The sequence below is a fragment of the Oxyura jamaicensis genome, chromosome 8, assembly GCF_011077185.1.
Source record: "Oxyura jamaicensis isolate SHBP4307 breed ruddy duck chromosome 8, BPBGC_Ojam_1.0, whole genome shotgun sequence".
In the NCBI taxonomy this organism is placed as follows: Eukaryota; Metazoa; Chordata; class Aves; order Anseriformes; family Anatidae; genus Oxyura; species Oxyura jamaicensis.
In genome coordinates, this window is record NC_048900.1 from 22,922,495 (window position 1) to 22,949,574 (window position 27,080).

Genomic DNA, 27,080 nt, shown 5'->3' on the forward strand with positions numbered 1-27,080 from the left:
CTCAGGTGTGCTGATACGAGCCCTGCTGCTTGGCAATGTACTCATCTTCAAAGCGGCTCTGTGGAGCTGGGAGCAGTTATTTTCCCTCTTGCACAGGCAGGCAGCCAAACAACAGTACAATTAAACCCTTTGCCCAGGACCTGGAGGCTATAGCATAGACTTGAATCCACATCTTCCAGAGAGAAGTCCCTCTCCTGGGCCTGCTCCTGCCCCTTCCAGCCAGCAGAGCAGCCCTGCTAAAACCACACTGGTGTCACAAGTCATTCTCCGGTGTAGAAGCAGCTGTACAAGGCAGCAAACTTTGCAGCATTCAAGCCAGAGTTTTTGCTTCCCTCTCATCTAGGTATGAAATTCAACCTCATCCTCCCCAAGGTCACAAAGGGACCAGCAGCTCCACCAGACAACCAGCACACCCCGTGCATGGCCTGTACAGCAGCATGGATCTTCTGGCCAGCCCCTCCATGTCCCCAGGTGCCATCACTTCACCCAACACATCAGCCATCTCCCCTTCTTCCCTCCCACCTCTCCTTGCACCCATCTGCTGGCTAAAGCCTCGGGGCTGTGATGCCCTCAGCCTGGTGCCAAGGTGCTGATGCTGGGCTGAATGGGGTGCTGACCCAGCTGGGGAGCATTACCTCCCTCTGTCTACAGGAGATGCGAAGTACCACAGGAAATAAATGATGGAAAGAAACATGATAAAGATCCCAGAAAACCTGAGTGGTGTGGGGAGGCATGGGCTGTTTGCTGGCCCTTCTGATTTGGGAGCTTGGAACATCAAGGAGAATTTGTAGGGTGCATGCTGAAAATAAAACAAGGGCAGGGACTTTTACAGCCTCTCACTAAGCTGTACAACTCCTTGCTGCAGGAGCATAAACGATAAAAGCTGAGAAACACTCAAGGAGTAAAAGAAGAAAAAAAATCAATTCAGGACTACTAAAAACATGGAACCACTTCCAGCTCAGGAAGCTCCCAAGCAATAGTGCCTTGGTTGGAGGCTGGGAGGGCACTCTGGGCAAGCAACATCTGCATTTTATCCTGTTGCCTTTGCCTTGAACAGCTCTTTAGGAATTTTCTTCTGCAAATTCATTGCTCCGCAAGCCCAGGTGCACCTTTAGCAGCTGGTTTCCTGCAGCAGGGAGTTCCACACCTGAACGCCCACTGTGCAATGGGTCCAGCAGGCACCTCAGGAAAGGAGATAGTTTGCACCTTCCGGCACAGTCATACTGAAGCCCATACAATTATTTCCCCCCCTGCCCCAAGCTGATGTGTCCCAGTCCAGTCTTCCATAAAATGATGGAAAGAAAGATGCCTCCTCGCAGCACTCAGGATATCATCATTGCCCAAAGATTTCATTTACAGGCTCTCCCAGCCTCCGATTACCCCAGGAGCTTGTCCCCAAGGATCTGGCCCTGCTGACCTCCCAAGATGCACACTGCACTGAGCAGCACCACTACAGCCCAGCATGATTAAAACTGGAGGAAAATGCCAGTGCTAATTGCGATCCCTGTGATTCATCATCTCTTATCATGGATGGTAAAGTCACCCAACTGAAGGAGAAATGGGGCAAGGATTTTCAAAGGAGGGGAGATTGTCTCACACTGCTTTTTCTACAGTAAACACAGATATTTTGTCCCTACTGCCAAAAAGCCCAGCTCTAAAATGCTGAAATCTTCTTGTGACTGAGTGGCAGCAAGCTGTAATTTACTGCATTCCTTCTTCTATTACATTCAAGAATTGCTTCACTTCTGAAAAAAAAAAAAAATGCTGTCATTTGTCAGCACCCCGTGTAGCCCCTCCTTCAACCACCACATTTCCACCTTCTGCTAGACAAATTAACTCATTCTCCTCATCCACTCTGCTACCCAAAAAGCCGTTCTTTTCCCAGGAACTTTTCAGTTCGTCCTTTCACAGCAATATCATTAGCAATTTTCTTTGTGAAGCCAAGTAACGGGCACATTCCTTTCAGCAAAAATCCGGAGTTTTCCTGCAGTGGCATCCCTCTTCCTTAAATTGGTTCAGAGAAGCCTGTCTGCTGGCTTTCCACAAGCACCTCAGCCTCAGACTCCAGCCCACCCATTGCAGTGTCTGGCTGGCTGCTGGTAAAAGCTCTGCCCGGGTTTAGGATGCGGCCAGGTCCCTGGGCAAGTTGAGCTGTATCGCCTCTCCTCCTGTCGTGTACTTGGCCACCGGCCCATTGCCCTCCATGGTGAAGAGCTTGCAAGTCTTCGTGCTCTCGTGCACTGGCGTGGACTTCTTCGAGGAGATGGGGGAGTTGGTGGGGCTCAGCTGGACAGCGGTGGTGTCCTGCACCGTGTGCTCACTCGTTTCAATTTCAAAGGCCGTGTTGCCAGGTTTGATGAGACCAATGTTGGATCCTGGCTTGGATTTTCTGGCCCCGTGAGCTGGCGGCCTCCGGCTGCAGATGCAGCAGGCCCCGAAGAAGGTGAAGGCCACCACCAGCAAGATGGGTCCGATGATGATGGGGGGGTTGTTCACGGGGAGGAAGGTCCCGAATGCAAATGCTCCCACTAATGTGATGTTGATCCCTGCCAGCATGATGCAAAGTCCACACGCGCAGCAGAGAGCAGGGGAGGGGAGGCCCTGAGGTCGTGTCTTCTTCTGGATGGGTTTCTGGGTCAAAGAGGCACTGCTCTTTTCGCTGAACATGTTGAGGTGTGTCTCAGAGGTCACTTCAGTCCTTGCAGGGCGCACACTGTGCTGAGAAGGCTGCTACTGGTCTCCTGCTACCTTGAAATCCCTGGAGAAGAGAAGAATATGCAGCTGTTAGAGCAACAAGCCAAAGGTAACTGTCCACCACCATCCAAGGTGACCAGCATTTTCTCCAAGTCTGCTGGTACCAAGAGCTAAGTGAAAATCGAGGCCTGCTCTCAAGTCTGGGCTCTCTCAGGCCATGTTCACACGCAGCCAGCCTCAGGCTGGAGCACTGAGGTCAGTGTGTCCAGAGCCTTCAGCCATCCAGATGGATGCAGCATGACTGAATCCGAGCACGCAATGCCCTGGGGCCTAGACCTTGGCTCTGCCTCCAGTTTGAGCCTCAGCAGAGCACTGCAGCTGTGTGGCTGAGCAGACAGACCCACATCATCAGCTCAGATGTGGTTCACACAGGCTTGGGACCTGCTGCCTACTTCTGCTCCACCCACTCCTCCCTTAAAATACAGCTTCTCCAGGACGTGCTGCGTGTCCCGTTGTCCATTCCGCCAGCAGCTGGTCTCACAGTGCTAGTCATGGCCCAGACAATACGGAGCACATACATCACATCGGGTGTGAACACAGAAGGGGCAAGGAAGCCTGTCTGCCTCAGCAGGTGTAAAACCAAACTTGTGCAAAGCTCCTGCACAAATAGACGGAGCTGGAAGAGGTCCCGTGTGGGAACCTACCCTTTCCTAGGACACATAGCCCTGCCAACCAGAGCAGCTTGTCCATGGCCGAGGTTATTGGACGTGATGGGAGCTGGCTTTGTGTTCACTGAACTTTGCTGGGAAGCCAAATTCCCAGAAGCCAAATTGCCAGCAGTTTGCTGGTGATGCCTTTGATTTTACAGGCAGGAGAGCAATTCTCTCCCCAGCCTGACTGCAAACAACAGCAGTGTGCTCTCTCGTACTCCCCTGCCTGGCTCCCTAGCTTCTTCCCGCCTCTGTTGTCAAATATTTTGTAAGGGAAAAACCTGATACCATGCAGGTTTCTACTGAAAGAGCCAAAAAATCACTGTTGTGCTATTAACACTGCATCATCATCAACAACAAAAATAAATAAATAAAAATCCCACACCCATCACCCTGAAACACGCCAGTGGGATCAGCCGGCTGTTTCCAACATGCTTCCCAGGGTATAAAATTTTCCCATACCTCCAGCTGAGGCAAAGCTCTCTCTGCTGCTCTTTCCAGTGTCACATCTCATTGCCTTTACTCGGGGTTTTGTTCAGACCTGAATGAAGTGCAGCAGTGAACTTCCAGTGAAGTTTCTGTTGAGTGAGACATCAGCTGGAGCTGACAGGCACGAGCGCACTGAAGGATTCAATTCTTCCTCATCTGGGGATGTCTGTCTAGGGAAACCTCTCTGCAGGCAAAGATTTTTTCAGAACAGACAATGTGCAGGAGATAAAAGGCATTTTCTCCATTAGCTGGGCTAACAATATGGATATTTTTCCAGCAGTGTCCTTTTATTCTGCCTGGGAACCTTGGCACGCTGATGTGAGCTGGAGCCCTGACTCTTCTTTCACCAGCCCTGGAACAGCAGCAAGACAGCTCCTGGTTAGACACACACACACACACGTTAAATCACATCACAGATTTTTTCTGTAAGGTTTGCTCCCACCTGACTCCTCAGCTTCCACCCTGCAAGAAACCCCGCTCCTGGGGAGCCAGGCAGCTATCGTGTGCCGAGCCCTAACGGGATGAACAAACCCACCAGCTGCCTCTGCTCCTAGGCTAGCCAGCGACCAGAGGGCACGTTCTCACTGAGATTTTCCAGAGGAGCTTCAACCCGGCACCCATCACATCTGTCACCTGCAATTACTCCAAGGGGACCGTGCTGGTTTCTGGATGCTTTCCAGGCTCGGTGATAACAGCCAGCACAGTCCCTGGTAGCTCTGTTCCTCTGCCTGCCACCGCTCTTGGTTATCACCAGGAGGGCAGAAGGTTAAGCTGGGGTAAAATCCTCCCCGTATCACCCCAGGATGTAACGGGAGGACAAGGAGGCTTGTTCAGGCACCACTAGTGATAACAAATCAGGGCAGCCTGTCCCAAAGGCAGTTCACTCCAGCAGGTTCCAGGTGGGTGCAGCTACCATCAGCTTTTCCCAGGCATTCATGGACACTTCCCAGAAGGAGGGAGGGGATCATATCTACAGAAATAGGGCCGTGGCACATGCTGGAGAAGGATGGAGACCCTTCACCCTGCAGCTGGGCTGGCACAGGCAGCGGTCCCTCCTCGGGTCAGCCTAGGACAGGCAGAGAGCTCTGGGGATGTGCCAAGGGGCTGGCCAGGCGCTGGCAGCTACCTGCCTGCTGGCAGGGGACGAGGGAAGATGGGAAGTTTGGAGATGGACTGCTGCAGTGGAAGCAGTGATGGGTAGCTTGCCAGAAGCTATCACTCTAGGAGGCCCATTGGGATGGGCGTCTGGGAACACATCAGTAGCAGCCTGCACAAAAGGTCAGAGACCAGAGCAGGCTGTGTGGGAAAAAAAAGGAAAAAAGTAAAATAATTTTTTTTTAAATATGGGTTTCCGGAGTTGCATCTGTGGTTGTAAAACCTGGATTCTGTAAATTCAAGGGCCAGGTCTAACACAAGGGCCATGACCCAGCCCAGAGTGGAGCTGTAAAAACGTGAATCCAAGCATTTGTGCCATGCACACTTGGGTGAGGAATAAAAGCACATGGGGGTGACTGAGGGACCAAGCCACCAGGCATGCTGGGATGGCATCAAAGCAAAGCACAGAGAGCCAAATCCCACTCATTCATGTTACTTGTATGGAGACGTACCCAGAACCATCACACAGAGCTAGTTGGAGTAGTCAGAAATAGAGCCAGGGTTGAGATCTCATTTAAACTGTGTGAGCAGCTCTGGGGTTTGTACACCAAGGGGATTCCAAAATGCTGGGAAACCGGAGGAAACGGGGATGGGAAAACCAGCAGAGTAGTAGAGGATATAGCAAAAACCAACTAAAGTCACAGGATGCCTCACACCAGCCTCTAAGCAATAAGACCCTGGAACACAAAGCCCGTCCTTATACTGATTGCCACATACAAGAGAAGCATCTTAATTCTCCTGAAGCCTGTCATCTCCTAGAGCATGGGGTGATGCTGTGGGAACAGAGGTCCCTCTCCCCTGTAGTCATGGGAATTCACTAATGAGGAACTGTTCCCACTGTTGATATTGGGCAGCTTTTACCTTCCTGATTCCACTTTTACCAAGTTAACCAATTCAAAAATGAGCAACTTTCCTTCCAGCCAAATCATCCTGTCCAAAATGACAAGTTTCCTTTTCATTAGGAGATGGAAAAGTTTTCTTTGAGCTGTGTGAAACAGGTTCTTTTCTTACCAGCTGGAATCTATTTTTTTCCCCAAACATCTCAGCTAGAAATGCATTAGTGGGGGGGAAAAAAGAGAAAAGAAAAAAAGCTGCATATCCAAGCCCAAGTAATGGAAATCCAGAGGACATAGCGATTCCTTCCAGGGGAATATTCACCCCTCCCTGTACTCTCAGGAGCCAAACAGACTTTTATTCCTAGCTCTGAGAGTTCCTAGAGCTCCAAGGATGTGCTGACATACCCCTCCAGCATATTAGGAGCATCCCTTAAAGCCATGCCAGCAGCACCAGGATCACCCACCGCTAACCCCGCTAACCGCGCTTCCCTCACAGTTGTAGTGAGGGGGATTGAGCTGTCACCCATCCACACCATTTCACCAGGGCAGAACAACCAAAATATTTGAAGCCCATCAGCAAGCCTCCTTCCCAGGGGTGCGATGGCACCACGGAAATAAAAAAATAAAAAATAAAATAAAAAATAATAATAAATAATAATAATAAAAAAATCAGCAAGCAGCAACTGCAGCCAGACAGCTCCCACCACCCCAGCACCCAGCCAGGCTCCCATACAGATCCGCAGGCAGTTTTTTGGGGGAGAAACACCGGACTTTTCCCCGGGCAGAGCTCCAGGAAAGTCCCCGGCAGGGCCAGGGAGTGCCTGGGAGCGGGGATGCTTACCTGGGCTGGAGCCGGAGGCAGCGGGTGCCCCGGGTGTCCCCTGCAGCGCCGGCTCTGCGGTGCCCGAGGCTCTCACATGCCGCCTCCTCTCTCTTCGGGAAACTTTCCTCGGGTGCCAGCAGGCTCCCCGGAGGGCTCAGCAGGCTCCGGGCGAGCTCAGCTGCCTCCTGCCCTCTTCTCTCCTTCCCCTCGGAGGATGCTGCCCTCCTCCTCCGGCGGGGCTCAGCCGCAGCATCGCATCCTCCCCTGCCTCCTCTTCCTCCCTGCGGCGGCCAGCGCCGCCCGGCAGGCTCGCAGCCTCTCTCCCCCTGCCTTCTTTTTTAGTCCTCCTTTTCTACTTCCAGGCTACAGCTCCCGCCCCCTGGGGTGCCCGAGGCACAGCAGCCCCTTCCCCGGCGGAGGAAGCCCCCGGGCGGCCTCCGCTAGGGACAGCCCCGAGCCCCCCCACTCCCCCCCGCGACCGCTGCGCAGAACAAAGCCGCGGTACCGGGGGGGTGGAGGGGGGGGCACGACAAAAAGGGGGGACACTCTCGGCTGGGAATTGGCCTCCGGGGGTGAAGACCACGGGAGCAGGGGTCTCTCGGCCACTGCTGGCAGGGCGGTGAGGGGCTGGGGGCAAGAGTTGGAAGTGGAATGAAAAAAAAACTGCCCCGAGGGATGCTGGAGTAACTCCGGGCTGGGGGGTGCTGAGACAGGACCTCCGAGGGGTGGATGTGCTATGGGTGTAAGAGCTGGAAAGTCCAGAAATTAGAAAAAAATAAAAACAATAAAATAAGATAAAAAAACTTAGATGTAAATCTACCCCAGCAATCGGATCTCAGGTACGCTCAAAGGTGCTGCTGGCATCCCTATGAAAATTTTCCCTGATGCTAGACCCCGATGTAAGCACAGCCGAGCTCTTCACTCCCACATTGAGCTGCCAGCCGCTGTCTGATGGCAGAGCTGGTGCCCGGAGGAAAAGAGGCAGGCTGCGAGCTGTGTGCCGAGCAGAGTACAGGTCATCCTTCCTTGGCTTAGGCAGCGCAGACGCTTGCATGCCCTCACCTGCTCTCCATGGCCACACGGCTGTGACTAGCCGGGATGTTGCCAGCAACAACTCCACAGAGGCTCTTCTCTGGCTCACTGCAGAAGAATCCTATACGGAGCAGGCTGGAGCTGATCGAACATGAATCATTCGCCCCTTTTTAAAATGATTGCTTTCATGCTCTCTAGAGAGAGGGAAAAAAGAAAGGTAGCACAGAGATGGAGAAAAACAAAGGTCAAAGGAGAAATCTCTGAAGAGGAATGAACACTTACTTCTCCTCTCTATTCTCCAGGCACTACTCCAGCCCGAGCACTCAATACAGCAGCATCTTCTGCTGCAACATATTGCATTTCACCTCACAGGTCAGCATAAAAATTCAGGCAAAAGCCAAGCTTCCTCCTTAGCTACAGCAAACTAGAACATGGGCAAGAGGGCAGGAGGGCATTAGAAAAGCTTCTGGAAAGAAATAACAGGCAAATCTCATTTCAAACCCTTCCAGAGATCCAGTGTCTCCTCTAAGGATTCTCTGGCCCTGCAACATGAGTTCAAAATGGCTCAGCATACTCATCCCTCCCAGAAAAGTGGTAGAAGTGTACACCATTGGTTGGGCTTTCTGGAGAAGATCTCCACGTAGCATGTCTGAGAGACGGTCCCACGTGCAGCAGAACTGGCATTTGGTGTTTGCTGACTGTTGCTGGGTAGAAACTGGAGTGGCTGAACTCCCAGTGTGGCTCCACGGTGCTCAGTGGGATCAGCCCTATAAGCCAGATCTGTTCAAGAGAGGCTGTCAGATGGAAAGGGACCGCCAGGGTCATTGATTTGAGTCCCCTGCTATCATGTTGTATAATAGCATTCATAAAGTGCTCAAGCTCCTAATGGGGTCAATTAATACCAAATGACCTGTGAGCTGTTCCCTAATAGCACAAGGCAGTGATGAAGCAGGCTGCTCCTGCTCCAGCTTACCATTGGCCGTCGCATGACTCTCCATCACACTTTCAGCTTAATGGTCCATAAACCCAATAAAAAGGGGAAGGCTTTGCTGAAACGTTACATATTTAGGGCTCCACTGAAGCAACAGTTCTGAATTCTGCATATGTGGCCCTGACAACCTGGCAGGCTGCATTCATGTGATTAAAACAACTGCTAATTCAAGAACTAAAATTAAAGGCTAGATTTCCCACTGGTATAATTCAGAATAGATTCACTGCCTTGCAGAGCTTTGATAGCTCACGAGCATTCATGATTTGCCAAGAGGGCTTTGCCAGACTTGTGGCTCCAAACTTCAGACTTACCAGAAATGGGGAAGCTCTGCCATCCTCAGAGGCAAAATCCCAACCCTCCGCTGACAGCAGGCACTTTCCTCTGGAGAAGCTGCTAATTCCCATTTGATGCTAAATTCAAAAATTAGCTTAGGTCAGAAATGCCCAAATGAGAGGGAAAATTTGCCTGCTTTTAACTGAAAACAGATGGGAAGGATAAAAGATCTATGGTTTCATAAGGAATTTTAGCAGGGGCTAACACTGGAAGGAAAGTCCATGGACAGCATCCGACCCTATAAGACCAGCCCCATGCCAACAGCCCAATTCCTGAGCACAACAGGAGCAAAAAGCAGCAGTGTTCAATGCTGTCTCTAACCCATGCCCACCACACAAGGAGAATTTATGAGAGCCTGAGAAAGCCTGGAAGTTTATGGTCCAGCAAGATCATTAGACAAAGGTCACCACAGAAACACTCCCCTGCAGGTTTTCATGAGGTCTCCAAACAGGCACCTCTCTGTGCATTCACATTTTAATTGCCTCTTAAGGGAAGGAAGCACCAGGCTGAATCTGCTGTTGCTCCACACCAATTGTAAATGCCACTACATCCGTCTGAAGGTTTGCACGATAGCAGGATCCAGCTCTGCCTAATGGCCTGGTGCTCTGGCAATCCAGAAGAGGGCAAGGCCAATTTCTGCAGCAGTGTTTACCTATCTATAACATCATGTACAGAAAGGAGGCAGCAAAAAGAAATTAGTATTTGTCATTTTCAGAGACAGCTGTGAAATTACTGTGCAGGAGATTTAAGCCCACAAAGGAGACAGCTCCTTGTACATCGTGTAATTAAAAATCGCAGGACTCTGCCACGAAGTACAACAACATTAACGCGCTCAGACCCTGCAGGCAGCCACAACTGGACCTGTCAAACACAACAGAGTAGCTGCACCTCCTGGCTCACAAGGTCCCCCCGTTTCTGACCACTGGGAATGGCCCACAGGGGAGAGCTCACCCTCAGCTTGGTCCTTGTACTCTAACCCTCTGCTATCAGCAGCTGCTGAGGCAGAATAATGGGTAAGGTAGATTTGGGGGTCTAGTCCCATATGACTGTTCTCATGTCAGAGATGAAGCTTTTGTAGTTTCTGAATGTGGACCCAAACTGGCTTCTCTTACAGGAGAACTTCAGCAGCCACACCTGATGCAGTCTCCCCCAGGGCACCAGCAGCATCCAGTGTACTCACTGCATCTCAGCTGGGATAATTCATACTTCTACTCTGCTCTCCCAGGAGCTCTCTCATTGTGTATACCACTGCGTTCATGACCTAAAACATCTGGGCCCACTGTTCCCAGACTTGTTAGCAGATGCCGCCATCCCCATGCCTGCCCACAGCCCTTCAGAGCAGGGACCTCATGTTTGTCTTTGACCCTCACCCCAAGCATTTGAATGCTGATGCAATCTAAGTGCTTCATTTAGGACTCCAGAAGTGGATTCAAATTCCTGTTGTGCTACAGACTCCCAGTTTGGCAGTGGCTTGTCTGTCTGGAGAATATAGCATAATAATACCTTTTGTTTCTCTTCAGGCTGGGCCCTGGAGAGTGTTGGGCAGTCAGCTGGTACCACCAGCCCGACTTCCAGTCTCATTAAAGCTTCGCATCTATCCTCTGCTCAGATGACCTACTTCCACTGCATTTTTTTTAAACAATCCAGAGAACACTATTCCTCTTCACACAAACAAATGAAAGGCTTCCAGATATTCAAACAAGTTTCTCCTTCCTAAAAAGCCCTCTGAAAATACCGAGGGCTGAAGAAAATTAGCAGACAGTGTCCTTGTGTCCCTATTTGTTGGGGAAACATCTGTGCAAGCAGTTGCCCTGTCACACAAACAGTACAGTAATTTTTCATGAAGCTTTCTCAAACAGGAGGAAATTAGCAGGTCAGTTATCAGCAAGGGGCAAATAATTTTAATTACCTTGCAGAGAGATTATGTCTCCTGTGTTTAATTCTCAAAGGCTCCCACTGACAAAATAATTAGCAAGGAGCTTCGTTTGAAGAGCAGGCCTGAAGCTATCTGGCTTTATTCTCCCAGCCCACAGACACCCAGTTTTTTCTCCTCTGTCATGTCATGGTCCTCTCTGCCAGCCAAAGGAGAGTCAGTCTGGAAAACACAAAAATGCACAGCATGCCCAGCAGCAGCTCTACCCCACAGTCCAGAGACCTCAGCGTTACGGCTTCTTTACAAGAAGTGCTGGTAGAGATTTTAGTCAAAGGGCTGTTGGCTCCTCAAAATGAAATCTGAGGATACATTTATTATATGTTATATATTACATATCATACTTGGTTTTATCTTCCCCTTCATCTCCAAGAAGACACAAATACATTTAATCTACCTTTGGGCTGCTAGGATAGTTAACAGCCTTGAGGGAGTAGGAGCCATGATAGCGAGGTCCTGATCCAGCAAAGCACTTAAAGGTGGTGGGTTTTTTGTTTGCTTTGTTGTTGTTTATTTATTTACTTATTATTATTGGTATCTGCATGGGCTTACTGGTTTCACTGCGACTGCTCACAAGCTTTAAGATAACTTTCCGTGGTTACTGCTTTCACCACATAAAACCAAGGTAACCCCACAAAAACCAGCGATGTACGCGGGAGCAGATTCAGACCCCATACATGAAACACAAACAAGGAACTGCCTTTCCAAAAACACTATGCTTTTCTGTTGAGAATATGTCTTATGTGAAGTTAATGATGCTTCCAAGGATGGGATTTAGCTGATACCACAAATCAGCAGTGGTGAACTGGACTTTTGTTCACGAAGAAAAGTTTCCTCTTCTGAGCAGATACCACTGCCTGGTTGAGCCTCAGGCAATACCAGGGCCGACTGCAAGCATGCTCTCAGCCTGCATGAGGTGCAAATATGTTCATTTCACTTGTCCTTACAGGGAAGAGCACCCACCTGCTGATTTAAACCATCATAATCTATTTCCCAGTGAAGGCAGGCTGAGCTAGTTACTCATGGGTAAAATCACGGATTATAGCTTTCCACACCTTAACAATTTTATTATTTTAAATGGTTTTGAATCAAGCTGGCCCTGTATATGGGGCCTGAATCCCCTTTGAAACAGATTTAATGTAGCTCTGTGGGCCAACAAGAGGAGATTTAATTTGTGCCTGTTACATCCACCGGATGGTCAACTTACAGCATGCCAGAGAACAAGAGCCACTAATTACCAGCAGCATAAATCACAATACTCCAGCCAGTTTCAATTCCTGGAAAATCTAGCTTTGAGGAATGTCAGACTCAACATTATCACCAGATGGTGTTTCTCTCTGAAGAAGACATGTCCTTGATCGGTCCATCATCGCTTAAGGCACTAGTGCTCTTGTTTTTCACCCAATGTTCTTCACCCAAGGGCTGAGGCTTTCCACAGCAACACAGTGATGATTGAGAGCTGGAAACACAGCCGGTGCTGAAAAGCAGTTGATGTTCCTTCAAAATGTTTTACACCTTGGACACAGGTAGGATCTCTTGAAAGTTTTTCTAGCTTGCAAAAACTCTTGGGTCCCTCACAGCTCAATCTCCTGTACAACAATGGAAAGGTTCACAAGGTGAGCCCTTAACTCTTCAGAGCAGCAGAATAAACAAGACTTCTGTGAAAATTAAAGGTCACAGTTGGGAGTATTATTTTTCTTGTGTGAAAGTCTGGAAATCTTTTCAGTGGGTATCCTGTCTCCTCAACAGCAGAGTGCATTAAAAATTGACCGTTTGGATCCTTCTGTACTTTAGGCAGAACCCGCATCGCTTCATGAAAGCTGCTGCAGTGACTTCAGCGAGCTGTGAACAAGGTCTGTAGGATGCTGCCTCGTGAATATTTACCCTCTGGTAGAGAGCAGATGTCCACAGACTCCATATGGGAGATCACATTACAACATGGCAAAGCACAGATCATTAATCACATCCTTAAATGAAGTGATTATAAGGTCATCACGTCAAACATTTCCTAGCATCATGGTGTCTGCACAAGTTTTATCTTACATAGAGCCTGGGGAAGCATCTGGTCAAAACACTTGACTCCAACCCATTAGCTCTGCCGCAGAGCCTGTCTCAAAACACACTCAATCTTTCTGCCTCTCAGCTCCTACAGCACCATCACCAGACACAGAGAAGAGGCTCTCCTCTCCCTCAAAGTAGCTGCTGTCCAGACACGTTCAGCTCCCAGACACAACAGATCAGAAGCAATGTGCTTGCCTGTGGCACACGTAGGCATGCACACACCCCACATCAGATCCCATAACTACCCACTGGTCTTTACAGAGCAACTGCTTCTCATGGGTTTGAGACTAGGTGCATGGGATAGACATCTGACTGCCTTCAAGATCATGATCCAAAGGAGGAAAAGATGCCATGATAGTGAGGTGCCATGAAAACTCTGGTAGTTCATATGTGATTAATCCATCAGGTTTGGATAGGATCCTCAGCAGAGAGCAGCAGTGGGGTCTCACAAGCCTTACAAAGTTTCATTTACAGGAATCAGAGGGAGAGGTGAAGAACCCCAAGACAAGCAAGTTTCATCTCCTGCCAAGAGCAGTCACCAGTGTTTGCCCTCCACACAACCCAATGTTTTCTTGTAAGAAATTAGCACACAACAGATGCTTCTGCTTCACCATACTGTCCGCAGACTGATGCGATCCATAAATCAGTGAATTCAGAAACATACCTCCCTTCTGGAGCATGCAACGCTGAAGGTTCATGCCAAGTTAGCAGGTGGGGGAGTAGGCGAACCCAGAGCGGTAACACCTGGAGGAGCATGGGCAGCCTGTAGCTCTGCCAGCAGATAAGAGAAAGCATTACTCACTCACTACAGCTGGGTAGGACAGCAGCTACAGAAAGGCATCTCTTTGTAGACAGGTTTTAATGTTAATTAGTTTTAAGAGTCACTGAAATTGTGCTGTTTCCCTTTCCCCATCCCACTCACAGACAGTGCATATGTAGGGAAAACCAACCATCATTATGACCCTGCTAACTCCCCCTTCACGCAACAAACTGATTAAGACCAGGTAAGAAATTAAGCACAGGATTCACCTGTCATCAACACCAGGATAAAGTGAAATTCTGATTAAATTTCACATAGCCTTTTAACAAGACTCATGGAGCTGAGAAACCCAAGTGTCATTATAAATTATATTGGTTTAGAGGAGCACTTTCCTGATGGACACTCCAGCAACAAAGGCTGGGGCAGAGCTGGACACCCCTGCTTCATCACCCTATCCACCACCACATCAATATGTTTCTGCAAGAGTTGCTTATATTTCACCGTACTCCTTCTACAGGGATCAAGGACTGAAAGTGTGAGGTGCTGCCTAAGCACAGGGACATTATCTCAAAGAGATGTTACGGACATCGGTTCAAATTATGGATATTGCTTCAAATAATATATCATTGACATAATCTAATAGTAATATATCATGGATGTTACCTCAAAGAGGTAGGTAGGAAGGTAGGTGGTAATGTGCGCATTTGGCAGAGCAGGGAAGTGAGGCATGGAGACTAAATCAGCTGAGGCTCATCCCAAGGTGACAATCACGACCTGCCTCCCCTAGCCTTCTTGCTGTTCTGCAGTCTGGGAGGTCCAGGGAGAAGTTTTCGGGGGGGGGGGGGTTGTGTCACCCAGAGACACAACTCAACCATGAGGCTGCTGTGAGCATCCCACCCCACCGCCCAGGGGACCCACAGCCACCAGCTGAGCACTCAGTCCCTCAATGGTCTGCAGAAGATAAGGGCTTAGCTGTTTTCCTCACTAAATGATTTGTAAAAAAAGGAGCAAGAACGCTTAACCTGTCTGTGCGAGGAGTCACGGTTTGCCTATTCCTCAGGCAATAGAAGCAGTGCCTAGAATTATTCACCACTTTTATAAGAAAATAGGAAAAAACGGCATGTGTATCCAACACCGTGAGGATCAAACTGTGCCGTAAGCAGAGCAGCAGCCAGGGCTGAGGGCAGGCAGCTGAGGAAGCCTGGCTGGCACTGCTGGGGCTGCGGGAGGTGGTTAGCAATGCAGCAAGGTGCTGGGCAATGATCTGCAGGACTAATAAAGCCAGGGCTGAGCTGCAGCCATTTTCTGTGGCCCAGCAAGACAGCGACTGCCCTGAAGATGCCACAGCATGCTGGATGTAGGCTGAATTCACCACCTGTTTTCTGAAAAGCCTGAGATGCAGACAACATGATTAAGGAAGAGAAAGATAACCAAACCCAACAACTAGAGAGAGCGTGGACTGGCATTTCTGTGATGGTTTGAAAGGAGGGAAATGGCCTCCTCTAACCACAGGGTTCCCCCCAAGCTCTCACGTATGCTTATTTATTTAATTTTTAAAGGATAGGCAGTTGCAGGGGATATGGAAGCATTTCCCCTGCTGTCTAGTCAGATGAGAATTGGATTTTCCCTACCTCACAGAGAGGGATTGGACACCAGGGCTTCTATTTACTGCTCATTTACACTTCTGTTAATTGCAGCCTAGCCACACAGCCTCTGCCCCGCCAGCACGGAGTTTAACTCCACCAAAGAAATCCATTTTTTAACAGCCATACCTGGATTCCCTGCAGATCTGGATTTCTCAGCTCTTCTCAGGATCTGGGAAAGTTGTTCACAAGCGACCAACAGACAGCATCACCTCTCAGCAGCCCTTGGCTAAGCCACACATGCTCCCATCCACTTCCAGTTAGGAACTGGGCTGTGTCAGCAGCCCCACACCATCATTTCACTGCACGATCGGAGCAGGCTGAGTGCAAGCATAGAGCCAGCTCTCCAGATCCACCTAATGAGGAACACCTCATTAAATACCTCAGGGAGAGGTTTCACCTAACATGTTTTCCCTTCACAGCCGCTGCTGGAAGGAGCCCACTCACAACCGCTACCCATTACATGCAGCAACTCGATGACTTGCTGCATCTGTCAGCATCTAATTAAGAGTGCCCCTTTCCTCTCCCTTAGCAAGGTTTATAGCCATCACTTTGTTGTTACCTTTCTCCTGACATTTCCTCCAACGAAATTACTGGGGGTACCTCCTGTAAGTGCCCACAGCCTGACCCCTCTCCTACCCAGCTATTGGGCTGCTACAACAGAAGCCAACACCAGGGAAACAGCTCATCAGCCAGCTGGAGCATCTTCTCCAGAGCCTCTCTCTCCTTACAAGCTCCACATCTTCTCTGTCTTTTACCATCAGCTCGCCCAGGAGAAACTGATCCCATAATTTACACTGCAGCAGTGAATTTGGCTCCCAGGGAGCACGACTGAAACCAGCTGCAGGGCGAGCACCGTCCGTCTGCTCTCACCACCCCTGGGTGCAGGAGAGTGGCAGGCTCAGCTGGGCATTTGTCACGTTTAACCCCATTTTGTAAAGATCGGAGGGAAACACTCCCCCCATCCCTACCTCACCTGGGGGAAATCTGTTGGCTCCTCTGCTTTTCTTAATGGGTATAATCGATGCTGGGAGGGTTGAAAACACATTTGTACTGCCCTTGGAGATTTTCTGCTCGCTGCTGGGGACTGCACAACACCTACTCATCTCAGCGGGAAATGGTAGATGCCTCACAGAAAGAAATAGAGGCTGAAATGCTGAATATGAGCATTTCTCTTACAGTTCTGTGTGCAACAGGAGCTTATTCCTCATTCAGTGACACGGAATCCAGCTTCTGGGGAGGAGGAGTAAATCAATGATTAATTTAAAGTAATTTACACCTTTTAACCATTCAAGACTATTTTCCTGGCTTGAGCTCCACAAGCACTCTGGATCAATGCCTGGAAGTCCATGACTATTTCAGGTGTGGCCATTTGTCCTCTGGGAACAGCAATAGCCTTGCGAATAAAGAAATAGCCCACCCCTTGGCTCAGCCTGAGTGCTGTTTTCTGATCTTTCATGTCCAGTTTACTCATTTGTCTCCTCCAGGGATCACCCAGGGGGGCTGGATTGTGCTGTCCCAGCCTGGAGCTCTTCAACCTTCAGTAACTCGTGTTAGGTGTTATTGATGGTTTGGGTGTCACATAGCACCTTACGTATGGCACAGTCTCTCTGCACCTTGCTCACCCCTTCCGCAAAACACAATTAATTACATTTTGAGCCTCTTTACCTCAGCCATGAACTCTCCTGCTCTGCACCTTGCTTCAAGCCTCCCATCATCTGAATGAGAAACAGAAAAGGCAGCTGAGGGACTGAGCTGACATCAAGCCTGTTTTATGGGCAACATAAAGCTGTCTCTAATACTCAAGTGGCAGAAGTGTTTGTGTCAGGAGGGAGTAGCAGAAGAAAGCAGGACTTGTCTGCAGGAGAAATCAAAATAAAAAAAAAAAATAATGCAATTAAATTCCTCCAGATAGTACTTGGCTATCTAGTTATATCACAAGTGACGTTTTTGTTAGAAAGCATTAATAAAACCTGCTGTATAATCCAGGAGGATTCAGAGGAAACATTACACAGGAATTGATGGGTCTGCTGCAAAGTTTTATTCTCTCAATGCCGAGGCTCACTTCCAGAAGACAGGATCTGGAGTGGACTGTAAGCTCTCCCTGCTCTCCACAACAGGCAGGAGGGGAAAACTGGGGAAGATAAGAGTCTTTTAGGGTGTCAGAAATCTCTGTAGGATTCTGGTTTATGCCAGTAAGTTATCAGTGCATCTGAACTGGTTTCTGGTGCTCCCAGGGGAGAGGGAATTGCCAGGGTCAGATTTGCTGTGCTGGTTTGTGATGGGGAGTAGCAGAGGTGATGCTCTGAGCCTCCTCCTCATGGTGCACCAGGTGCCTGCCCACACCGCGGCTGCATCCAGCCCTGCGAGGCATTCAGCCGAGATGACAGAAAGAAAGTCAATGTAAAGGATGGAGAAAAATAGTTGGCAGCTTCTTATAGAGCTACTCAAGAATTAAATGCCCTGACCTCTTAGTGAAAGTGCCAGCAAAATCATCTGCTTGTTATTGTTCCTTTCCCATTTGCTTTTAATTTGCTCAACCTATAATCTGTTAAACAGGCTGCCCAGAAGATACCATCTCAGAGCTGGTTATTATGCAGGTGCTGCTTTTATCCTGGAGCAGAGAGAAACATATCACCATCAAGACTGGGGACGCAGCCAGAAAAGCTGCTGGTTTCACTGAGAAAATACTAAACATAAATTGTGTCCTGCTTCTGTCCTCTAACACTTTAAGTTCCTTGCAACAACAGCATTAAAACACAAAAAACTCACAGTGTAATGAGGACATTATGCGGACTAAAGATGAAAGACTCAAGGAATGATACAGGCATAGATCATACTGGGAACTCATGAAGGAAGCCAGAAAGACCAACCCATACTGGAGAGCCCACGATTTTGAGGCAGGGAGCTGTCTCTCTGTGCTGTGTTTGCAGTGTGGCACTGGATATTTCCATTCCTTGAGTGGAGACGTGAGCAGCAGAGCTGGTCAGAAATCTTCCAAAGCCTTGGTTCACCAAGAAAGGCATACAGAGTTTCATCCAGAACATCTCAGGTTCCATGAATCTAATCCAATTTTCTTGCAAAGTTTGGATGCCTGCTTTGCTCCTAGATTGACCAGGGACTAGCACCCGGTCCCAAAGCCTGCTGCAATATGGGTTAAGCAGGGCTGAGCTCCCAGCAGAGACCTTGGAGCCTTGCGGTTGCTGCAGAGATCCCACAGAGCCTGGGGCCTGTGCGGTGTGCCAGGCCAGAGCCAAGGGTCCCTAAACCTAAACCTGCTGCAGCTACTAAAAGAAACTGGAATGACTGCAAAACATCCCAGTCAGGCAGCTGGCCTGACAGCACCTAGCTCACACAAAAACACAACTCTATCCTGCAGAAAATAAATAAATAAATAAATAAATGATTTTTTAGCCCGTTTACATACTTAAGGGCACCTACAATCCCCAAACATAAATAACAAAAGCCCTTTGCCTGCTTAAATGTTTTGTTACAGAAGGAAAGCACCAAGACTTAGAGCAGAACAGCTTTCAGCTTATTTAGAAGAGGAAGCCAGAATGAGGTATCAGCTTCTAACACCTGCTAAAGCCTTATTTGCCCTGCAGAGCAGCTGTGGACACCCAGAAATGTTAGGAGTTAAACACCTGGGGGCGATTCATTCAGCAGGGAAGCACATGAGGATGACTTCAGTTTGCAAAATCACCCCAAGCTCCCACTTTCTCTGGTCTTCCTTTGCTTTCTGCAAAATTTGCTTGGGTAGGCAGCATTACTGCCAGGCAAGCTGTATTTTAGACCCTTCTCAAAATGCTCTCTGTGGCTCTTTTTGCTTCTGTTTGGAGCCGAGCCCTGTGGTGCCAGCACTGCAGGGCCCCATCGCCCGCTGAGTTAATGCACCCAGCCCTGCTGCGTGAGGCACTCACGCAGGTCTTCTGGGTCTGGCCAAGGACAAACACGAGTTCCAGAAGCAATTTCTGTCAAACACCACGCTGTTCAGCTCACCCAGAGCTGTACCCACAGAAAACAAAGCAGGAAAGGAAACACATGGCCGGCACGCATGCCCTTTACACCAACAGCCTTCACACCTACACACCTGCAGCCTTCTTTAACCCAGCACGAGGCTCCTTCCTCCACTCCACGTGTAGTCACCACCGTCCCGTATCTTCTGGGCTGCAAGAGCAGGGCAAGGCTGTCTGGGGAAATGTACCACTTGGGTGAGGAAGGCTTCATGATATTTTTTGGGGCAAGACCTGGCACTAGAAAGGAGAAGATGATGGAAATGGATAATCATCACCTGCTGTGCTGGACTGTTTGGTCACTGATTCAGTAGACAGGAACTCTTCCCAGGATTATAGCTGACACAGACCCCCGGGAAGCTCAGACTTTCCAAGTGATTATTTCAGGATGAAGATTAGCTGCTGTTTCTCTCTGTAAGTCTTGTGAGAGCAGCTTGACCCGGTGTTTTTCACCCACTCTCCTCCTGTTTTCATCTGTTGGAGGAAGCAAACATCAGTTCTCTGAGGCCAGACAACTTCTCCTCGGGTTTCACCACCAACTAATTATTACAAAGGGATAGGAAATAGAAACCAGCCTGGGATCATACCAGACGTGGGCTAGGAAAATTCTCAAGTTCATCTTCTGTGGTTAAGCTGCCTATTATGTGCTGAATGAGAGAGATGATTAAAGATGGTTGTTATTGCAGTTCAGAGCCAACAGAGACAGCTTGTACTAGGAAGGAAGCACAACACATTGTGCCTGAGAAAGCCCACTGTAAGCATTAGATTACATTTGCTTGGAAAAGTATCAGGCGGAAAGATGGAGAGACTCAAATCTTTGGGCCACTGAAGAGCACCAAACAAAGGGAAAGCTGAATGCTGCTCAAAGCAGGCCAGATTAGGCACTGAGACAGGCAGTGGGGCTGCACTGTCCTCCAGCCACTGCAAAACCACTACTGCTGTAGGAAACGTAGCAATGGGCAGGGTAAAATAACATGTAGGATAACTAAAATCTTTTGCCACCTGCTCCTTTGCTTCGTAAGAGCATTGTGGATGTCTGCATCCCACATTAAGGACTTGCAGACCCACTGGGGTGGGAATGTCTGGGGTCCCACTGTGCTCAGTGCAACTGCATCAGCTCTTCGCAACGGGATCAAGCCCAGACAAAGGATGCTGGCAGGTCACTCGGATGTGCCACGAGAAATCTTTCTGGGCCCCTTTTACAGAAGGGGTCTGAAACATGTTGAGATGAAGTAGCCTGTTCAGGATTACCCACAGTACTGTTGTAGGGCTGAGGACCGAACCTGTTATTTTTTCAACCACTCTTCCTCATCAGACCATGCTGATAACATCTGTAGTGAAACATATACCAAAGGAGCACAGATCTACCTGAATCTATAGCTTGTAAAGACACAAAGCAATTACTGTGTCTAACAATGTATAAAAATACATGCACCGATCGTATTAAATGTTCAAGGCTCATTATGGGGCAGCTGGACAGTCTTCTCAAAGCCCTCTCCAGTTCTAAAATCCATTATTTCCACTCTTCCTTAAGGCATCAGCTAGAAGGGAGCTGGACCGTTTTTCTTAATCTAATGGGACAAAGTTGCAACAGTGATGCCAAGGTCAGGTGCTAGAGAGAGGCAAACAGGAGCATTACTGTCCCACATGGAGCACATGTATTTTCCCTTCTGCAACAGTTTTCACTAATTTTACAAGTGACATTTTAACAAGGAGGCATTTTATTTCAGGGCTTGCTAGAAAGCTCCTGTACTCATTCCACCCCTTTTGCCTTAAGTTTCAGGATGCTCAGAGCAAGAGGGGATGTGGCTCTGTAACTGCTTATGAGCCTCAGCTTGGGAGGGAGGCTGTGGCTATACAAGTTTTTGAACAAGCAGGCTGCTAAGCAGAGAGGAAGAAATTATTTTCCTGAAGGAAGGGCAACACTTGGCTACTGTCAGGTGAATCTAGATAGAAAATGAGGATGTTTAGCGAGGCCAAACCGGGACTATTCTGTGACTGCTCACTGCTAACATAACCAAGGTGACTGCATTAATACGAGACAAAAGCTGGTTCAGGTACTCCTGCATTTCTTACCGTCGCCATCCCACAACAGCTGCTTTGGTCACAAGCCATAAAGCAGGAAAGACAATGCTTTCTGCAGCCCCCACAAGGAGACATCCAGAACTCTGCATTATTGCAGGAGCCCTTAACAGCCCAGAAATAGAGCACTTGTGTTGAGAGACAGCCCATTCCTCCCACTTACACCGCCAGCAGCTGCCCTCTCCTACCCACAGCAAGAGCTCTGCGGAAGAAAGGACCTTGTCCCTTCAGAGCTGGTGCCTCGTGTTTGCTAGCAGTGGGGCCTGGAGACTGGAAAGGAGGAAACGAGAACAAAACAGCAGAGTGAGAGCTTTTTGAAAGTACCAGAAAGCTGAGAGCCAGGAAACGCACCGCAAAGCTCCGCAGGAACTGCGGGTGGGTTTGAGACAAGCAGCAGGGACTGAGTGAGTTCGAAGAACAGCCCTGTTCATCCCTGGAACTGGAGAGGTTATCCACAGTCCAAGACTCTTCCAGAACCACACAGAGCAGCACATCTTTAGTACTGACAATGATTTGTTACGGTCAGGCTGGAATAGTGACAGTCTCGTAACATTGGGCTATATGATGACAAAATCCCGAATGCCTGCACCCCATAAAGCAAGCACACAGGAAAAACAGTTATTTTATTTCCTTCCTTGAAACTGGAGGTAAACTGAGGCATGGAGAGGTTCCAGGACACGTCTGTTGTCATGGTTCAAGTTAGGGATGTTAGAAAAAGCAAACATACTTCAAACATTAAAATCTATAGGGAATCAGTCTGAAAAAGAAGAATATAGCTTACAGTGAATACATCTTTAAAATATAGTTTTATATAATATATATTGTTATATTTCAGGAATCACAGCATGCATGGTCACGTATTGTAGAGTCAGCCCCTTGCAGACCTCCAGCTTCTATCTGGAAGTAAAAGAATGAGAAAAAATCTGTATTCCTCTCCATAAACATTCACAGAAACTACAGCACTACTTTAATTAATATAATTAGCAGTCATAATATATTTGTTCTTACAGCTGTGACAGCACTGATGACTCGCACAACTGTCTCTCCAGCATGAGCTGGGATGTTTGTGGCCACTGCCACAAAGCAAGCGCTTCCTGATGGTTTTGCCATGAGAAACTCAAGACAACATAAGGTTTGGTGTTTGGTGAGAGCCTGTGGCTCTTTGTCCCAGCTTTAGAAAGAGTCTAAAAAGAGTCTAATTAGATCCAGTGAATCCAGTCCTAACCACACTGGTGAGAAGCCCCAAGCTGGTTGAAGTTCCCTGAACTGGACAAGCATGCACTAAAGTGCTCATTGCTGGAGAAGAAACCCCGAGCTGTGCTTCCATCTGTGAGGTCTGGAGATTGCTGAGGCAGGTTCATGAACTGCTAAACGGATCAACATGGAGATCTCTCTGTCATGGGTGGAGGAGAGAAATTAATTTTCACAAGCAAGTTAAACACAGAGGGAAAGGGTGATTAACCTTATTTTCCACTTCCAAAGTCCATGGTTTGTTCGGTCTAGAGTTAGCTAGGTATTCACTGTACTCAAGGTAAGCATGCTCTTCTGGAGCTGGGGACCTTTAATATACTTGTTTGGGAGAAGTAGACAAAAAGTGGCAGGGAACGGGGTGAATAAGAAATGATATTGGATGCTGTACTGTAAGATGCAACTTTGAGACTGGCGATAGCTGTGGAATAAATTCTGAGAAGGGACCAAGGAGGCAGTCTGCAAGACGACATGGATGTGTGCCCAATGGGCAAGAATCAGAAAGACGTATTATCCCTGTAATGTACACAGACACATAGTAGTAATCATTAACTGCAGTCAAGTGTATTATCTCTTCATGTGCTCTATTCCTGCAGACCTGATAATTTGTCTCATCCTACACCTTAAAAGATCTGATAGCTGGGAGATGTAACAAGTGAGATCTTACACCACAAGACATCATTAGATTGACTACAGCTACTCAAGACTGTTTCTTTTTCTTCAATACAAGGCCGAAACATTTAAAACCTTGACGTATATCATGAAAACAAATGAGCCAAGACAGCCCAGCAAATCTGACAGTTACTCTCCTTTGCATGTTTACCTAGTACATCTCTCACAGCCTCCGTATCCCCCATACCAGACTTTTTTCATTGTCTTTCAGCTCGTTTAAGAAAGAAACTAAAATGAAGATGAGATTGCTTCTACCAAGAGATGGTGGCAACAGCTCTGAAGCTCTTGTGAATTACAGCAAGTCGAAGAGGATAAGCCTGCTGAATGGGAACTGAGATATCACTTGGTGTCATCAGAGGACCTCCTGGGAAGAGCTGAACCCTGCATGTCCCCAAAAATTAAGAGTGTAAATTGATATGTGCTCCTCCGCTTCACAGAATCTGTGCGTCATATGAGGCAGGGGTAGCTGTTACCATGGCAACTAATCTAATCTTTATTTTAATTTTTGCTGTAGTCAGATCACATCAGATAGGAAATAGCCATGCTCAGAATTAGAGCAATTGTATGTGCGAACACATGCACAGCAAATATACGTAATTGCATACGTGGCTGCGGCTAAATGTGCGCAAAAAAAGGAGAAAAAGTTTTTATGTGAGAATATATTTTTAAAAGAAGTAGAGTCAAACTGGGCTCGATTTCAGACATAAAAAGAACACAGAGACCTCTGTGCACAACCATCATGTTGAGTGCAACTGAGTCCTATGGGAAGGGAAAGTGTACAGCTTCTATACCTTGCATTTGGAGGACTTTATCCCATCCCAAACTCCTCACTCTCTTTCCCCTGAAAGCTGAAGAAGGCTTCTCTGGAGGAGAAGCACAGGGAGATACAAAAATTGTGGCCAAATACAAAAGCCTTGATAACATCATATAAAACACAGATCAGGCAACAACATGTTCTTGACACAGTAACATCACCATATCAAAGTCACACACCTCAGGAAAAGAAACGCATGAGATCTCCTTTCCTCAGTTCACCACGCGGCTGGCAACCACCACTTCTCATCCTCAGGGCAGTAAGCCAAGCAGAAAGTGCAAACAGGCCAAAATCAGGACACCCCGCTGCCCTCCCCATTTGAAAACCCTTGAACTGCAGATATCAAAACGCCTGAGGCTCTGAGCAGAGAGGTGAGTGCTGCCTAAGGCACAAAAACCCTCAAAGACAGAGCTGGTGTGGCAGAAATTCCTTAATGCCAGATATGGACAGATGGAAAATCTTAAACATTCCCAAGAGATTCAACCACCTGCGTGGTCACCGGTCAGGTTCCTGCCTAAGGCCACTGTCATCACCACAGGCTTCCAAATATAACAAGCCAGACCCTCTCTGGCTCTGAAGTGGGACAGTTTTCGTGGTATCATCAACGGAGCTGAACTGTTTTATGTCTACTTTGCTTCTTCAAAGGGTCCTTTTACAGGGATTTTTCTGGGGGTTTATTTCTGGTTCCTTCTACTAGGAGAGCTACTTTTTCCATGCAGAGGTCACAGCCTGAACACCAAATTCTGGTACTGCTGCTTTCCAGGAGGAAAATCTGGAAGAGAGTTTGCAAAGTAGCATCTTCAGGGGATACCATACAGCAAAACTCATCACCTAGAGGACCAGACCCTGGAACACCCTGAATCTAGAACAACTTCATCTAAAGTTCAGCCCATCTCCTGAGCCACGAGGCTGTAGGAGTATTGTGTCATGAGTAAAACAGGAAGAAAACAAGGAATATCAAATCTTCCTTAGGCTTCATAGAAAGAACACATCCCTGCCTTTGGCTGACTGCATGATATGCCTCCAGTTCATGAAGTCCTTAAGCTGCTGATTGCCGGAGGCTGGGGGTTACAGGCAGGGAAAGTATACTAATTACATATTTTTATTCTGCTTCTCCTTCTGGCCACTGACAGAAACAGGATGCAGAGTTAGACAAGATTTAGTTTGACCCAAAACAGCCCTTTTAATTCTCAGCAAGAAGCCCAGATGCTCCAACCTCCAATTTAGGGGATGATGGGGTTAGTAACCCTTCCCTTCAGTGATTACCAAACTAGGCCCTCAACTTGAGTGCCAGATCTCTTGTTAGCACAGGAGGAGACAAGCCAGAATTACAGAAGCTCTTCCCTAAAGGTGAAGTTCTGCTTTGAAGAAGTGACTTAATTTAGGCAGATGAGATAGGTATTCAGAGAGAGATGGATGTTTGTGCCTGGAACAGAACAAGCAGAGGAAGCAGCTCAGTAAGTGATATGTTTTTAAGTATTTTTAGTAATGCAATGCAGCTGTAAGAGGAAAACAAAGGAGGAAGAGCAAGAAACAATGAAAATGAATTCAGCTCCAACCAAATACAACAGGATCACACTGGTACGTCAAAATACGCTCCTGACCATCACCTTTTAGGGCAGGCTCGAATCAACCCAATCCTACGATCCCATTGTCCTAAGCCCAGAGTGGGGCTGCGCATACCCCACCCCGGTGGATATTAATCACATGCCACCACCCCAAATCCCTTTGTCCATATGTTCCCAGCTGCTGCTGGGATCCTTACCATCACCTCCAACTGCAAAAACAGCAGCTGCAATTAATAACGTGCAGACACTCTCAATTGCTCATCTCAGCAGCCATCTGGCTTCATATCACACACATCCCTGCTATGCAAAGCAGAAGGGTATTTTAGCTTCTGCCACCAGTAGATGAAGGATGGACTAAGAAACAGGCAAGATTGATAGGAAACAGAAGATTGATTATAAACAAGCAAGAGGCAGAAAGAGGGTGCTCAGTGATACTTCTGTGCAAATGAAAAGGGATCTGCCTTTCAGAAGCAACAGTTGCAAATCAGCATTCCCTGAGGACCCATTTTGAGCAACGCTCCATGAGATATCTCAATCATTCATTTTGTCTTTGCTGCCATCGTCATTTTTGTTCATCTCAACGGCACTTCCCCAGGCTTTGAGTGCAAACAAACACTAAGTCAGATCTTTAACTGCTCTAATTTGGTGTAGCTCCCTGAACATCCATCTTCAAAGGATCCTTTAATAGCAATTACAGGCCAGATGAGTGGGATTTTAGTTTCCAATTAAACCAGTTTAGCTCAATTCAGAACTGCCAAATTTTGCCCAGATCTGCCATTCAATTCAGCGCTCTGCACTTTGTGGAAATGCAGGCAACACAACAGGAAAGAAATCAGAAAACACACTTTCTGGGATCAGGACAATCGCTTGGAGCTGTCTTCGTACAGCATCTAGCACATCAGGGACCCTTCCCATATGCGAGGCTTTTAGATGCACATTTTAAAGTCAGTATATTTGAGATACAACTTTCTAGGGCATTAAGCATCCCATCTCACATCTGCTGCTGAGAATTTGGCCTCCAAGACTGAAGATGATCATCTTCCCTGTGTTGTAGAAAACGATGTCACACAGTTATGATAGCAATGTTAAACTCATGCAGAACTCAGCGTAATTTTAGTTCAGCTTCAGAATTTCACTGGGCAAGGATTCAAGATGAGAGCCCTGGTCTTGGGCAAGCTTCCCAAGTCTCTGTTTCCTCATCCCTGAAATGTGAATGGCATTGATAT

The 27,080-nt window shown here is 47.8% G+C and overlaps 1 protein-coding gene across 7 annotated transcripts; it reads right to left on the bottom strand.

The window, feature by feature from the left end:
* Positions 1-825: 825 nt before the first annotated feature.
* Positions 826-18,951, bottom strand: TMEM275 (transmembrane protein 275). 7 transcript variants are annotated; one of them, XM_035333685.1, is made up of 10 exons: positions 17,926-18,951; positions 17,431-17,591; positions 16,009-17,315; positions 13,719-13,825; positions 10,973-11,158; positions 9,471-9,719; positions 9,042-9,140; positions 6,726-8,519; positions 3,867-4,245; positions 826-2,758 (listed from the first exon to the last, which is right to left on the bottom strand). In XM_035333685.1, the coding sequence occupies exon 10, from the start codon at positions 2,665-2,667 to the stop codon at positions 2,119-2,121; it is 549 nt and encodes a 182-aa protein (XP_035189576.1). In that variant the 5' UTR covers positions 2,668-2,758; positions 3,867-4,245; positions 6,726-8,519; positions 9,042-9,140; positions 9,471-9,719; positions 10,973-11,158; positions 13,719-13,825; positions 16,009-17,315; positions 17,431-17,591; positions 17,926-18,951; the 3' UTR covers positions 826-2,118. The 7 variants fall into 7 exon arrangements, with proteins under 7 accessions (XP_035189576.1, XP_035189574.1, XP_035189573.1 ...); XM_035333683.1 differs by having other exon boundaries at positions 6,726-7,933; positions 8,022-8,519; positions 17,431-18,951; XM_035333682.1 differs by having other exon boundaries at positions 17,431-18,951.
* Positions 18,952-27,080: the final 8,129 nt, after the last annotated feature.

Coding starts and splice junctions, on each gene's coding strand:
- TMEM275 (XM_035333685.1), bottom strand. CDS start 2,667: ATGTTCAGCGAAAAGAGCAGTGCCTCTTTGACCCAGAAACCCATCCAG.